Consider the following 15452-nt stretch of genomic DNA (forward strand, 5'->3'; position numbering starts at 1 on the left):
GTGGGTGGGTGAGTGGGTGAGTGGGTGGGTGAGTGGGTGAGTGGGTGGGTGGGTGAGTGAGTGAGTGAGTGGGTGAGTGAGTGGGTGGGTGGGTGAGTGGGTGAGTGAGTGCGTGGGTGGGTGAGTGGGTGAGTGAGTGGGTGGGTGGGTGAGTGGGTGGGTGAGTGGGTGAGTGGGTGGGTGGGTGAGTGAGTGAGTGAGTGGGTGAGTGAGTGGGTGAGTGGGTGGGTGAGTGAGTGAGTGGGTGGGTGAGTGAGTGAGTGAGTGGGTGGGTGGGTGGGTGAGTGGGTGGGTGAGTGGGTGAGTGGGTGGGTGAGTGGGTGAGTGGGTGGGTGGGTGAGTGAGTGGGTGAGTGAGTGGGTGGGTGGGTGAGTGGGTGAGTGGGTGGGTGGGTGAGTGAGTGGGTGGGTGAGTGGGTGGGTGAGTGGGTGGGTGAGTGAGTGAGTGGGTGGGTGAGTGAGTGGGTGGGTGGGTGAGTGGGTGGGTGGGTGAGTGAGTGGGTGAGTGGGTGAGTGGGTGGGTGAGTGGGTGGGTGAGTGGGTGAGTGAGTGAGTGGGTGGGTGAGTGGGTGAGTGGGTGGGTGAGTGGGTGAGTGGGTGAGTGAGTGGGTGGGTGAGTGGGTGGGTGAGTGGGTGAGTGGGTGGGTGGGTGAGTGAGTGGGTGGGTGAGTGGGTGGGTGGGTGAGTGGGTGGGTGAGTGGGTGAGTGGGTGGGTGGGTGAGTGAGTGGGTGGGTGAGTGGGTGGGTGGGTGGGTGAGTGGGTGAGTGGGTGGGTGAGTGGGTGGGTGAGTGGGTGAGTGGGTGGGTGGGTGAGTGAGTGAGTGAGTGGGTGAGTGAGTGGGTGGGTGGGTGGGTGAGTGGGTGAGTGAGTGGGTGGGTGGGTGAGTGGGTGGGTGAGTGGGTGAGTGGGTGGGTGGGTGAGTGAGTGGGTGGGTGAGTGGGTGGGTGAGTGAGTGGGTGGGTGCGTGGGTGGGTGGGTGGGTGAGTGAGTGGGTGGGTGGGTGAGTGGGTGGGTGGGTGAGTGAGTGGGTGAGTGGGTGAGTGGGTGGGTGAGTGGGTGGGTGAGTGGGTGAGTGAGTGGGTGGGGGGTGGGTGAGTGGGTGGGTGAGTGGGTGGGTGAGTGGGTGGGTGGGTGAGTGGGTGAGTGGGTGGGTGGGTGAGTGAGTGGGTGGGTGGGTGAGTGAGTGAGTGAGTGGGTGGGTGGGTGGGTGAGTGGGTGAGTGGGTGGGTGAGTGGGTGAGTGGATGGGTGAGTGGGTGAGTGGGTGGGTGGGTGAGTGAGTGAGTGAGTGGGTGAGTGAGTGGGTGGGTGGGTGGGTGAGTGGGTGAGTGAGTGGGTGGGTGAGTGGGTGGGTGAGTGGATGAGTGGGTGGGTGGGTGAGTGAGTGGGTGGGTGAGTGGGTGAGTGGGTGGGTGGGTGAGTGAGTGGGTGGGTGAGTGGGTGAGTGAGTGGGTGGGTGAGTGGGTGAGTGAGTGAGTGGGTGGGTGGGTGGGTGAGTGAGTGGGTGAGTGAGTGGGTGAGTAAGTGGGTGAGTGAGTGGGTGGGTGAGTGGGTGAATGAGTGAGTGGGTGAGTGAGTGGGTGGGTGGGTGGGTGAGTGAGTGGGTGGGTGGGTGGGTGAGTGGGTGAGTGGGTGGGTGAGTGAGTGAGTGAGTAGGTGAGTGAGTTTGTAGGTGAGTGAGTGAGTAGGTGAGTGAGTTGGCGAGTGAGTGAGTGAGTAGGTGAGTGATTAGGTGAGTGAGTGAGTAGGTGAGTGAGTGAGTGAGTAGGTGAGTGAGTGAGTAAGTGAGTGAGTGAGTAGGTGAGTGAGTGAGTGAGTAGGTGAGTGAGTAGGTGAGTGGGTGAGTGAGTTGGTGAGTGAGTGAGTAGGTGAGTGGGTGAGTGAGTTGGTGAGTGACTTGGTGAGTGAGTGAGTGGTTGAGCAAGTGGGTGAGTGGGTGAGTGAGTGGGTGAGTGAGTGGGTGGGTGAGTGGGTGAGAAGTGAGTGAGTGAGTTGGTGAGTGAGTGAGTGAGTAGGTGAGTTGGTGAGTGAGTTGGTGAGTGAGTGAGTGAGTTGGTGAGTGAGTGAGTTAGCGGCACCCACGGAGGCTGAGGTGGCGGAGCGGAATTGCAGGTTCCCCGGCACGGTGAGGGTGAGTCGTGTGGAGTACGACTCCTCACCGGAGTTCCGTAGAGTCACGACGCTCGTGAGGTTCTGGAGCTCACCCAGCAACAGGGGCCCAGAGCTGAGACGCAGAGACACGGGGGGAGAGAGACACGGGGAGAGAGAGAGACACGGGGAGAGAGAGAGACACGGGGAGAGAGAGAGACATCGGGAGAGAGAGACACGGGGAGAGAGAGAGACACGGGGAGAGAGAGACACGGGGAGAGAGAGAGACACGGGGAGAGAGAGACGGGGGTGAGAGAGAGACACGGGGAGAGAGAGAGACACGGGGAGAGAGAGACACGGGGACAGAGAGAGAGACACGGGGAGAGAGAGAGAGAGAGACACGGGGACAGAGAGAGAGACATGGGGAGAGAGACAACCATAGAAACCTGATGAGACACCCACAGAGACCCACAGAGACACTGCCGCTCGACTGATTCGGAGTGAGACCTCTGCTGTTAAACTGGAGCCGGTCATAAGCACAATGCCCAGGTATGGGAAACTCTCCACTCTCTCCACAACTGCCCCATCACCGATTGGGAGTTGTGGGGGTGGAGTGTCCGATGGTACAAAATACCCAGGCAGGTGCTTAGTTTTGGTGGGGCTGATGGTAAGGCCCCACCTCTTAGTGGCACGCTCCAGTCTCAGCAGCAGCGTCTCCAACTCCTCCTCTGACTGAGCAGCTATTACCAAATCCGGCAAAACAACCCCCTACCTCCTCGCGGTGCCGGACGGGCAACTCTGTCGTGGACAGTGCTGTGGGGGGAGATCCAATTTTGATTGGCTCCTCCCCTCATGGCATATGTGTCCACCACAGGGGCTAAACGGGGGCTCTGGACGGGTGCGAGGGGCTGGTAACCCCTTCACCTTCAATTAATTACCACGAAACCACGAGTTAAACTGAAATATGTAACACACAGACACACACAGACACACACACACAGACACATACAAACACACACATACACACATACACACACAGACACACAACAACAACAACAACAACCGCCATTCGCCACTAAGTGGCGGTGACGTCACCACGACGCTTGTGCCAGGCTATGTGCACCCTGAGGCCACGTGAAGTGTCGAACGCCCGCTGGCAGGAGGTCACGGGGCAGACCCAGGTGCCACGGGTCGACTGACTGAGATGACTGGCTGATGCACCACCTGTGCCCCCTACTGTGCCAACCTGCTGTGCTTTAGCCACCCGGCGCTCCGCTCGCTGTTGTGAGCGTCGCTCCTCCGCCCTCCGTTGTTGTTGGAGGGCGACTGCCTCCAACTGCCCAGTAGCATCCTTCACGAGCCTCCTCCACAGAGGCCGATCTTGACACCGCTGGTACCAGTCATCGGCAAGTCCACTCAGCTCCACGTCCTCCTGTACCACATCACTCCATCTCTTCTCTAGCCCGTGCCGCGCCCGCTTAGCCCCCTCAATCCGGCCAAACAAAAGCTGTTTCGGCATGCGGTGGCTGGGCATGCGGGCTACATGACCCAGCCATCGCAGCCTTGCCTGCCGGAGGAGCTCACCGATGGGACCCTGCCCAGATCTTTCAAGGATTTGTGAGCTCCTCACACAATCCAGTCTGGTTAAACCCAGGATGGATCGTAGGCAGGCCAGCCTAAATGTTTCTAACCGGCGAAGATGTTCCATTAGGGGGGTCCACGTTTCGCAAGCGTAGAGAAGGGAGGGAATGACCGTGGCCGAGAAGACCTGAAGTTTAGTGCGGAGCGACAGACCAGGTAGCTTCCACACAGCGTTACGCAACCGATGAAAAGATATTGCCGCTCGACTGATTCGGAGTGAGACCTCTGCTGTTAAACTGGAGCCAGTCATAAGCACACTGCCCAGGTATGGGAAACTCTCCACTCTCTCCACAACTGCCCCATCACCGATTGGGAGTTGTGGGGGTGGAGTGTCCGATGGTACAAAATACCCAGGCAGGTGCTTAGTTTTGGTGGGGCTGATGGTAAGGCCCCACCTCTTAGTGGCACGCTCCAGTCTCAGCAGCAGCGTCTCCAACTCCTCCTCTGACTGAGCAGCTATTACCAAGTCATCAGCATACATAACGTGGTTGAGCAATAGGGAGCCATCCCTTGACCGCACCCGGGCATCGATTAGCCTCCCATTATATCTGTACCATATGGAGATTCCCCCGGTACAGCTATTGAAGGCTTCACGAACTACGTGGTCAAAATAGATGTTAAATAATGTGGGAGCCAGAGGACATCCCTGTCGCACCCCAAGGTGTACAGGGAATGGCTCTGACTCCCGGCCACGTAGTTTTACCCGGGCCCGCTCACCATCATGAAGGTCCTTAATGATCGTGAGCAGAGGGTCAGGTACTCCAAAAGCACGAAGAACGACCCAGAGCCCAGGCCTACTGATGGTATCATAGGCCTTGACCAGGTCAATAAAGCAGAGATGTAGGTCTTGTTGGAATTCCCTACACCTCTGCTGTAGCAGACGGACAGAAAATATGGCATCTGTGCAGGACCGCCCTTTCCTGAAACCACATTGGGGCTCCGCAAGCCTCTCCTCAGCGTGCCTGGCAAGGCGATGCTGAATAATCCTTGCCAGGACCTTTCCCGGCACACTGAGGAGTGAGATGCCCCTGTAGTTGTTACAGTCTGTGCGGTCCCCCTTCTTAAAAAGGGGGACCACCAGGGCATCCTTCCAATCCTGCGGAACCCGTCCAGTGGTCCAGACTGTTGTTATGATGTCATATAGGGCAGTCTGTGCGCAAACGCCACCCTCCCTCAGCATTTCGCTTGGGAGATCATCTCTGCCCGCTGCCTTTCCTGGTCTCAGACTCCGGATCGCCTTCAATACTTCCTCAGCAGATGGCACCTCAGCCAGCCACTCACATGGGGTGACTTCATCCAATATTTGAGGCACCGCAGCCTCAGCAGGGTCATCCTCACTTTGTGCCACGATGTTTTCCTGGCTGAGGGATTTTCCCTCCCCCAGGACCTCACAGAAATGCTCAGCAAATCTGCGAACCTGTTCCTGGGGGTCGGAAATTGGATCACCGTTTTTTCCCCTAATGATGGTAATAGGTGTGGCGCTGCAGGTTACTTTTTTGATGGAGTTAAATAGAGATTTGTGATCACGGGCCACTGAGGCAGACTCCATCTCCTCAGCAACCCGCGACCACCACCCATCCTTGCAGCGCCTCACGGCTCTCCGAACCTCCGAGCGAAGGCTGCGGTAAGCCTCCTCATTCTCTGACGTGGGATTCTGTAGCCGATGACAGTGGGCCTGTCGCTTTTTCTCAACCATCGTGAACAACTCCTCTGTCATCCAGGGTGTCTGGGGAGGTCTGGACCGTGTACCCAAAGCAGCCATTGCAGCTGCATGAGTCACAGTCCTAAACCTCGCCCATTTACCCTCGACATCAGGAGGAGTCGGGGACGATACCAATCCCAGCCGCAAGCGATGATGAAATTCTCGCTTGCAACTTTCATCAGATAACTGAGACCAGGCCACTTTAGGTTGGAATGGGGTCCTGGGTGTACACCCACCACCGGAGTGGAAGAATGGCAGGCGCATCTTACAGATGACTAGTCGATGGTCAGAGGGCAGATCAGCTCCACGGTAGGTCCTGGTGTCAAGGACATGGGCTCGCATTCGCTGGTCCGTCACTATGTAGTCCAGCAGATGTTCTTGCTTGGACCCGGCATGCATCCATGATGTTGTGTGGATGCGCCGATGCCGGAACAGCGTGTTGGTAATTACAAGCCCATGGGCTGCACAAAAATCTAGCAGCCTCCTACCGTTGTTATTGAGCTGATCTGGCCCATGCCCTCCAATCACTCCAGACCAGGTGCCAGTATCATGACCAACTCGGGCATTGAAGTCACCCAACATGATGACTCTATCCCGAGGGGCCACTTTAGCCAGCACCTGTGACAGGAGGTCATAGAAGGCATCTGACTCATCGGCTTTGCCTGCATCCCTCCACGGATGTTCATCTTCGGTGGGGGCATAAGTAACCACGACCACCATTCCTCGCCTCCGGTTGATGGGAAGGCGAGCCCAAAGTAGCCTGGGGCTTACAGCTTCCCACACCTCACCGCCACGCTCCCACGCCCCCTTCATTCTTTTGTTCAAAAGAAGACCCACACCCTGTTGTTTGGCGGTCTGCTGCCCCGAGTAGAGGACTGTCCACCCCTCATGGTGGCAGGAGCCAGAGCCGGTCCACCGGACCTCCTGAATGCCGCATAGATCCAGGCGGTACCGGTCCAGCTCCCGACAGAGGAGTGGCAGCCTCTCCTCTGCAGTGAGCGTTCGAACATTCCACGTGGCCAACCGTAGTGGCTTTTCGTTGTTTCTGGAGTAGCCCCGAGGGTAGGTATTCAATCTCCTGGCTCCGCCAATTGGGGTTTGGCCAGGAGACGTCATACACGCCTGGCCCCCCGGGGCCTCCGGCACAAGCTTAGTTGTTACATATTTCAGTTTAATTCGTAGTTTCGTGGTAATTAATTGAAGGTGGAGGGGTTACCAGCCCCTCGCACCCGTCCAGAGCCCCCGTTTAGCCCCTGTGGTGGACACATATGCCATGAGGGGAGGAGCCAATCAAAATTGGATCTCCCCCCACAGCGCTGTCCACGACAGAGTTGCCCGTCCGGCACCGCGAGGAGGTAGGGGGTTGTTTTGACACACACACACAGACACACACACACACAGACACACACACAGACACACACACACATACATACACACATACACACACATACATACACACATACACACAGACATACACACACACACAGACACACACACACAGACACACACAGACACACACACAGACACACATACACACATACACACAGACATACTCACACACACAGACACACACAGACACACACACAGACACACACAGACACACGTTCACACACACAGACACACACACAGACACACACATACATACACACATACACACAGACATACATACACACATACACACACCAAATGCTCTCACCTATCCAGGGCGATCTTCACCTGCAGGTCAGCAATGCATAGATCATCAGCTCCACAGTCCTTCTGGAACTGGAGCTGTCAAGACAAAGATCCCCCAGGTAACCTCCAGCAGGCTGTAGGGGCAAGTGGTGATGATGATGGTGATCGTGATGATGATGATGATGATCGTGGTGATGATGATAGTGATGATGGTGATAATGGTGATGTTGGTGATAGTGATGATGATGATGGTGATGATGGTGATAGTGATGATGATGATGGCGATGCTGATGATGGTGATGATGATGGTGATGATGGTGATAATGATGATGGTGATGATGGTGATGATGATGGTGATGATGATGGTGATGATGATGGTGATATTGATGATGGTGATGATGGTGATGTTGATGATGGCGATGATGATGGTGATGATGATGGTGGTGATGATGATGGTGATGATGATGGCGATGATGATGGTGATGATGATGATGGTGGTGATGATGATGGTAGTGATGATGATAATGATAGTAATGATGATGATGATGGTGATGGTGATGATGATGGTAATGATGATGATGGTGATGATGATGGTGATGATGATGATGGTGATGATGATGGTGATGATGATGTTGATGATTGTGATGATGGTGATGATGGTGATGATGGTGATGATGATGACGATGACGATGGTGATGATGATGAAGATGATGATGGTGATGATGTTGATGATTGTGATGGTGGTGATGATGATGGTGATGATGATGATGATGAAGATGATGATGATGATGGTGATGATAATGATGATGGTGATGATGGTGATGATGATGGTGATGATGATAATGATGAAGATGATGATGGTGATGATGGTGATGATGATGATGGTGATGATGATGATGGTGATGATGGTGATAGTGATGATGATGATGATGGCGATGATGATGGTGATGATGATGGTGATGATGGTGATAATGATGATGGTGATGATGGTGATGATGATGGTGATGATGATGGTGATGATGATGGTGATGATGGTGATGTTCATGATGGCGATGATGATGGTGATGATGATGGTGGTGATGATGATGGTGATGATGATGATGGCGATGATGATGGTGATGATGATGGTGATGATGATGGTAATGATGATGATAATGATGGAAATGATGATGATGGTGATGATGATGGTGATGATGATAATGATGGTAATGATGATGATGGTGATGATGATGATGGTGATGATAATGATGGTGATGATGATGTTGATGATTGTGATGATGGTGATGATGGTGATGATGATGACGATGACGATGGTGATGATGATGAAGATGATGATGGTGATGATGTTGATGATTGTGATGATGGTGATGATGGTGATGATGATGACGATGACGATGAAGATGATGATGATGATGATGGTGATGATAATGATGATGGTGATGATGGTGATGATGGTGATGATGATAATCATGAAGATGATGATGGTGATGATGGTGATGATGATGATGGTGATGATGATGGTGATGATGGTGATGTTGATGGTGATGATGGTGATGATGGTGATGATAATGGTGATGATGGTGATGATGATGATGGTGATGATGATGATGGTAATGATGATGATGATGATGGTAATGATGATGATGGTGATGATAATGATGGTGATGGTGATGATGATGATGTTGATGATGATGGTGATGATGATGATGGTGATGATGATGGTGATGATGGTGGTGATGAAGATGATGATTGTAATGATGATGGTAATGATGATGATGGTGATGATAATGATGGTGATGATAATGATGATGATGGTGGTGATGAAGATGATGATGGTGATGATGATGGTGATGATGATGGTGATGATGATGGTGATGAAGATGGTGATGATGATGGTGATGATGATGGTGATGATGATGATGGTGATGATGATGATAATGATGGTGATGTTGATGATGGTGATGATGATGATGGTGATGATGATGATGGTGATGATGATGTTGATAATGGTGATGATGATGGTGATGATGATGGTGATGATGATGGTGATGGTGATGATGATGTTGATAATGGTGATGATGATGGTGATGATGATGGTGATGATGATGGTGGTGATGAAGATGATGATTGTAATGATGATGGTAATGATGATGATGATGATGATGGTGATGATAATGATGATGGTGATGATGATAATGGTGATGATGATGGTGATGATGGTGATGAAGATGGTGATGATGATTGTGATGATGGTGATGATGATGGTGATGATGATGTTGATGATTGTGATGATGATGTTGATGATTGTGATGATGGTGATAATGATGGTGATGATGGCGATAATGATGACGATGACGATGGTGATGATGATGATGATTGTGATGTTGATGATAATGGTGAAGATGATGATGGTGATGATGTTGATGATTGTGATGATGGTGATGATGATGGTGATTATGATGACGATGACGATGAAGATGATGATGATGATGGTGATGATAATGATGATGGTGATGATGGTGATGATGGTGATGATGATGGTGATGATGGTGATGATGATGATGGTGATGTAGATGATGATGGTGATAATGGTGATGTTGATGGTGATGATGGTGATTATGGTGATGATGATGGTGATGATGGTGATGATGATGGTGATGATGATGATGGTAATGATGACGATGATGGTGATGATGATGATAATGATGGTGATGATATTGATGATGGTGATGATGATGATCGTGATGATGATGATGATAGTGATGATGGTGATGATGATGGTCGTTATGAAGATGATGATGGTGATGAAGATGATGGTGATGATGGTGATGATGGTGTTGATGGTGATAATGATGGTGATGGTGATGAAGATGATGGTGATGGTGATGATGGTGATGATGATGGTGATAATGATGATGGTGATGATGATGACGATGATGATTGTGATGATGGTGATGATGATGGTGATGATGATGCTTCACCTGTGTGGTCACGTGGCTAGGCACCAGCTGGTTCAGCACTGCACTGGGCTCTGTAGCGTCTACAGACTCTACAGAGAAGTTGCCGCCGATGGAGATGGCGGTGGAGAGATCTTCAGATTCACACGCCTAGAGACGCACAGAGACACAGAGACACCCATAGAGACACCCATAGAGACCCATAGATTCACACGCCTAGAGACCCACAGAGACCCATAGACACCCATAGAGATCTTCAGATTCACACGCCTAGAGACGCACAGAGACCCAAAGACACCCATAGAGACCCACCCATAGACACCCACAGAAACCAATAGACACCCACAGAGACACCCATAGAGATCTTCAGATTCACACGCCTACAGACCCACAGAGACCCATAGACACCCATAAAGACCCACCCATAGACACCCACAGAGACACCCATAGAGATCCACAGAGACCCATAGACACCCATAGAGACCCACCCATAGACACACATAGACACCCATAGAGACACCCATAGAGACCCATAGATTCACACGCCTAGAGACCCACAGAGACCCATAGACACCCATAGAGATCTTCAGATTCACACGCCTAGAGACGCACAGAGACCCATAGACACCCATAGAGACCCACCCATAGAGAACCATAGACACCCATAGAGATCTTCAGATTCACACGCCTAGAGACCCACAGAGACCCATAGACACCCATAGAGACACCCATAGACACCCACAGAGACCCATAGACACCCACAGAGACCCATAGGCACCCACAGAAACACCCATAGAGACACCTATAGAGACCCATAGACACCCATAGAGATCTTCAGATTCACACGCCTAGAGACCCACAGAGACCGATAGACACCCATAGAGACACCCATTGAGACCCACCCATAGAGACCCACAGAGACCCATAGACACCCATAGAGACACATAGACACCCATAGAGACCAATAGACACCCATAGAGACACCCATAGACATCCACAGCGACCCATAGACACCCATAGACACCCATAGACACAAATAGACACCTATAGAGACCGATAGACACCCATAGAGACATCCATAGAGACCCACCCATAGAGACCCATAGACACCCATAGAGACACCCATAGAGATCCTCAGATTCACACGCCTAGAGACCCACAGAAACCCATATACACCCATAGAGACCCACAGAGACACACATAGACACCCACAGAGACCCATAGACACCCACAGAGACACCCATAGACACCCATAGAGACCTATAGACACCCATAGACACCCATTGAGACCCACCCATAGAGACCTATAGACACCCATAGACACCCACAGAGACCCACAGAGATCCATAGAGACCCACAGAGACCCATAGACACCCATAGACACACATAGACACCCATAGAGACCCATAGATACCCATAGAGACACCCATAGAGATCCACAGAGACCCATAGACACCCATAGACACCCATAGACACACATAGACACCCATAGAGACCCAAAGACACCCATAGATACATCCATAGAGACCCACCCATAGAGACCCATAGACACCCATAGAGACACCCATAGAGATCTTCAGATTCACACGCCTAGAGACCCACAGAGACCCATAGACACCCATAGAGACCCACCCATAGACACACATAGAGACACCCTTAGAGACCCACCCATAGAGCACCATAGACACCCATAGAGACACCCATAGGGACCCATAGACACCCATAGAGATCCTCAGATTCACACGCCTAGAGGCCCACAGAGACCCATAGACACCCATAGAGACCCACCCATAGACACACATAGAGACCCATAGACACCCATAGACACCCATAGAGACACCCATTGAGACCCACAGAGACCCATAGACACCCATAGAGACACCCATTGAGACCCACCCATAGAGACCCATAGACACCCATAGACACCCATAGAGACCCATAGAGATCCTCAGATTCACACGCCTAGAGACCCACACAGACCCATAGACACCCATAGAGACACCCATTGAGACCCACAGAGACCCATATACACCCATTGAGACACCCATAGACACACATAGAGACACCCATAGAGACCCACCCATAGAGAACCATAGACACCCATAGAGACACCCATAGAGACCCATAGACACCCATAGAGACCCATAGACACCCATAGAGACCCACCCATAGAGAACCATAGACACCCATAGAGACACCCATAGAGACCTATAGACACCCATAGAGACCCATAGACACCCATAGATATCTTCAGATTCACACGCCTAGAGACCCACAGAGACCGATAGACACCCATAGAGACCCACCCATAGAGACCCATAGACACCCATAGAGACACCCATAGAAATCTTCAGATTCACACGCATAGAGACCCACAGAGACCCATAGACACCCATAGAGACACCCATAGAGACCCATAGACACCCATAGAGACCCACAGAGACCCATAGACACCCATAGAGATCTTCAGATTCACACGCCTAGAGACGCACAGAGACCCATAGACACCCATAGAGACCCACCCATAGAGAACCATAGACACCCAAAGAGATCTTCAGATTCACACGCCTAGAGACCCACAGAGACCCATAGACACCCATAGAGACACCCATAGACACACATAGAGACCCATAGACACCCATAGAGACACCCATAGACACCCACAGAGACCCATAGGCACCCACAGAGACACCCATAGACACCCATAGAGACCCATAGACACCCATAGAGATCTTCAGATTCACACGCCTAGAGACCCACAGAGACCCATAGACACCCATAGAGACCCACCCATAGACACCCATAGAGACCCACCCATAGACACACATAGAGACACCCATTGAGACCCACCCATAGAGACCCACAGAGACCCATAGACACCCATAGAGACACCCATTGAGACCCACCCATAGAGACCCACAGAGACACATAGACACCCATAGAGACACCCATAGAGATCCACAGCGACCCATAGACACCAATAGACACCCATAGACACAAATAGACACCTATAGAGACCCATAGACACCCATAGAGACATCCATAGAGACCCACCCATAGAGACCCATAGACACCCATAGAGACACCCATAGAGATCTTCAGATTCACACGCCTAGAGACCCACAGAGACCCATAGACACCCATAGAGACCCACCCATAGACACACATAGAGACACCCATAGAGACCCACCCATAGAGACCCACAGAGACCCATAGACACCCATAGAGACACCCATAGAGATCCTCAGATTCACATGCCTAGAGACGCACAGAGACCCATAGACACCCATAGAGACCCACCCATAGACACACATAGACACCCATAGAGACACCCATAGAGATCTTCAGATTCACACGCCTAGAGACCCACAGAGACCCATAGATACCCATAGAGACCCACCCATAGACACCCACAGAGACCAATAGACACCCACAGAGACACCCATAGAGATCTTCAGATTCACACGCCTAGAGACCCACAGAGACCCATAGACACCCATAGAGAAACCCATTGAGACCCACCCATAGAGAACCATAGACACCCATAGAGACACCGATAGACACACATAGAGACACCCATAGAGACCCACCCATAGAGAACCATAGACACCCATAGAGACACCCATAGAGACCCATAGACACCCATAGAGACCCATAGACACCCATAGAGATCCTCAGATTCACACGCCTAGAGACCCATAGACACCCATAGAGACACCCATAGACACACATAGAGACACCCATAGAGACCCACCCATAGAGAACCATAGACACCCATAGAGACACCCATAGACACCCATAGACACTCATAGAGACACCCATAGACACCCACAGAGACCCATAGACACCCACAGAGACACCCATAGAGACACCCATAGAGAACCATAGACACCCAAAGAGATCTTCAGATTCACACGCCTAGAGACCCACAGAGACCCATAGACACCCATAGAGACACCCATAGACACCCACAGAGACCCATAGGCACCCACAGAGACACCCATAGACACCCATAGAGACCCATAGGCACCCACAGAGACACCCATAGAGACACCCATAGAGACCCATAGACACCCATAGAGATCTTCAGATTCACACGCCTAGAGACCCACAGAGACCCATAGACACCCATAGAGACCCACCCATAGACACACATAGAGACACCCATAGACACCCATTGAGACCCACCCATAGAGACCCACAGAGACCCATAGACACCCATAGAGACACCCATTGAGACCCACCCATAGAGACCCACAGAGACACATAGACACCCATAGAGACACTCATAGAGATCCACAGCGACCCATAGACACCAATAGACACCCATAGACACAAATAGACACCTATAGAGACCGATAGACACCCATAGAGACATCCATAGAGACCCACCCATAGAGACCCATAGACACCCATAGAGACACCCATAGAGATCTTCAGATTCACACGCCTAGAGACCCACAGAGACCCATAGACACACATAGAGACCCACCCATAGACACACATAGAGACACCCATAGAGACCCACCCATAGAGCACCATAGACACCCATAGAGACACCCATAAAGACCCATAGACACCCATAGAGATCCTCAGATTCACACGCCTAGAGACCCACAGACACCCATAGACACCCATAGAGACACCCATAGACACCCATAGAGACCCATAGACACCCACAGAGACACCCATAGACACACATAGAGACACCCATAGAGACCCACCCATAGAGAACCATAGACACCCATAGAGACACCCATAGAGACCCATAGACACCCATAGAGACCCATAGACACCCATAGAGACCCATAGACACCCATAGAGATCCTCAGATTCACACGCCTAGAGACCCATAGACACCCATAGAGACACCCATAGACACACATAGAGACACCCATAGAGACCCACCCATAGAGAACCATAGACACCCATAGAGACACCCATAGACACCCATAGACACTCATAGAGACACCCATAGACACCCACAGAGACCCATAGACACCCACAGAGACACCCATAGAGACACCCATAGAGAACCATAGACACCCAAAGAGATCTTCAGATTCACACGCCTAGAGACCCACAGAGACCCATAGACACCCATAGAGACACCCATAGACACCCACAGAGACCCATAGGCACCCACAGAGACACCCATAGACACCCATAGAGACCCATAGGCACCCACAGAGACACCCATAGAGACACCCATAGAGACCCATAGACACCCATAGAGATCTTCAGATTCACACGCCTAGAGACCCACAGAGACCCATAGACACCCATAGAGACCCACCCATAGACACACATAGAGACACCCATAGACACCCATTGAGACCCACCCATAGAGACCCACAGAGACCCATAGACACCCATAGAGACACCCATTGA

At 51.6% G+C, this 15452-nt stretch overlaps 1 protein-coding gene across 1 annotated transcript in view; it reads right to left on the bottom strand.

The window, feature by feature from the left end:
- Positions 1–15452, bottom strand: part of LOC116956973 (integrin alpha-X-like) — a 68534-nt gene that overhangs the window by 39477 nt on the left and 13605 nt on the right. Inside the window, exons 4-6 of the mRNA XM_076054754.1 lie at positions 10086–10211; positions 7127–7200; positions 2082–2223 (exon numbers count right to left, since the gene is read on the bottom strand). Coding sequence (XP_075910869.1) covers positions 2082–2223; positions 7127–7200; positions 10086–10211 — 342 coding nt within the window. The remainder of the gene's footprint in view (positions 1–2081; positions 2224–7126; positions 7201–10085; positions 10212–15452) is intronic.

The sequence above is a fragment of the Petromyzon marinus genome, chromosome 68 (genome assembly GCF_048934315.1).
Source record: "Petromyzon marinus isolate PM22_M1 ecotype Great Lakes invasive population chromosome 68, UKy_Petmar_22M1.pri1.0, whole genome shotgun sequence".
Lineage (NCBI taxonomy): Eukaryota > Metazoa > Chordata > Hyperoartia > Petromyzontiformes > Petromyzontidae > Petromyzon > Petromyzon marinus.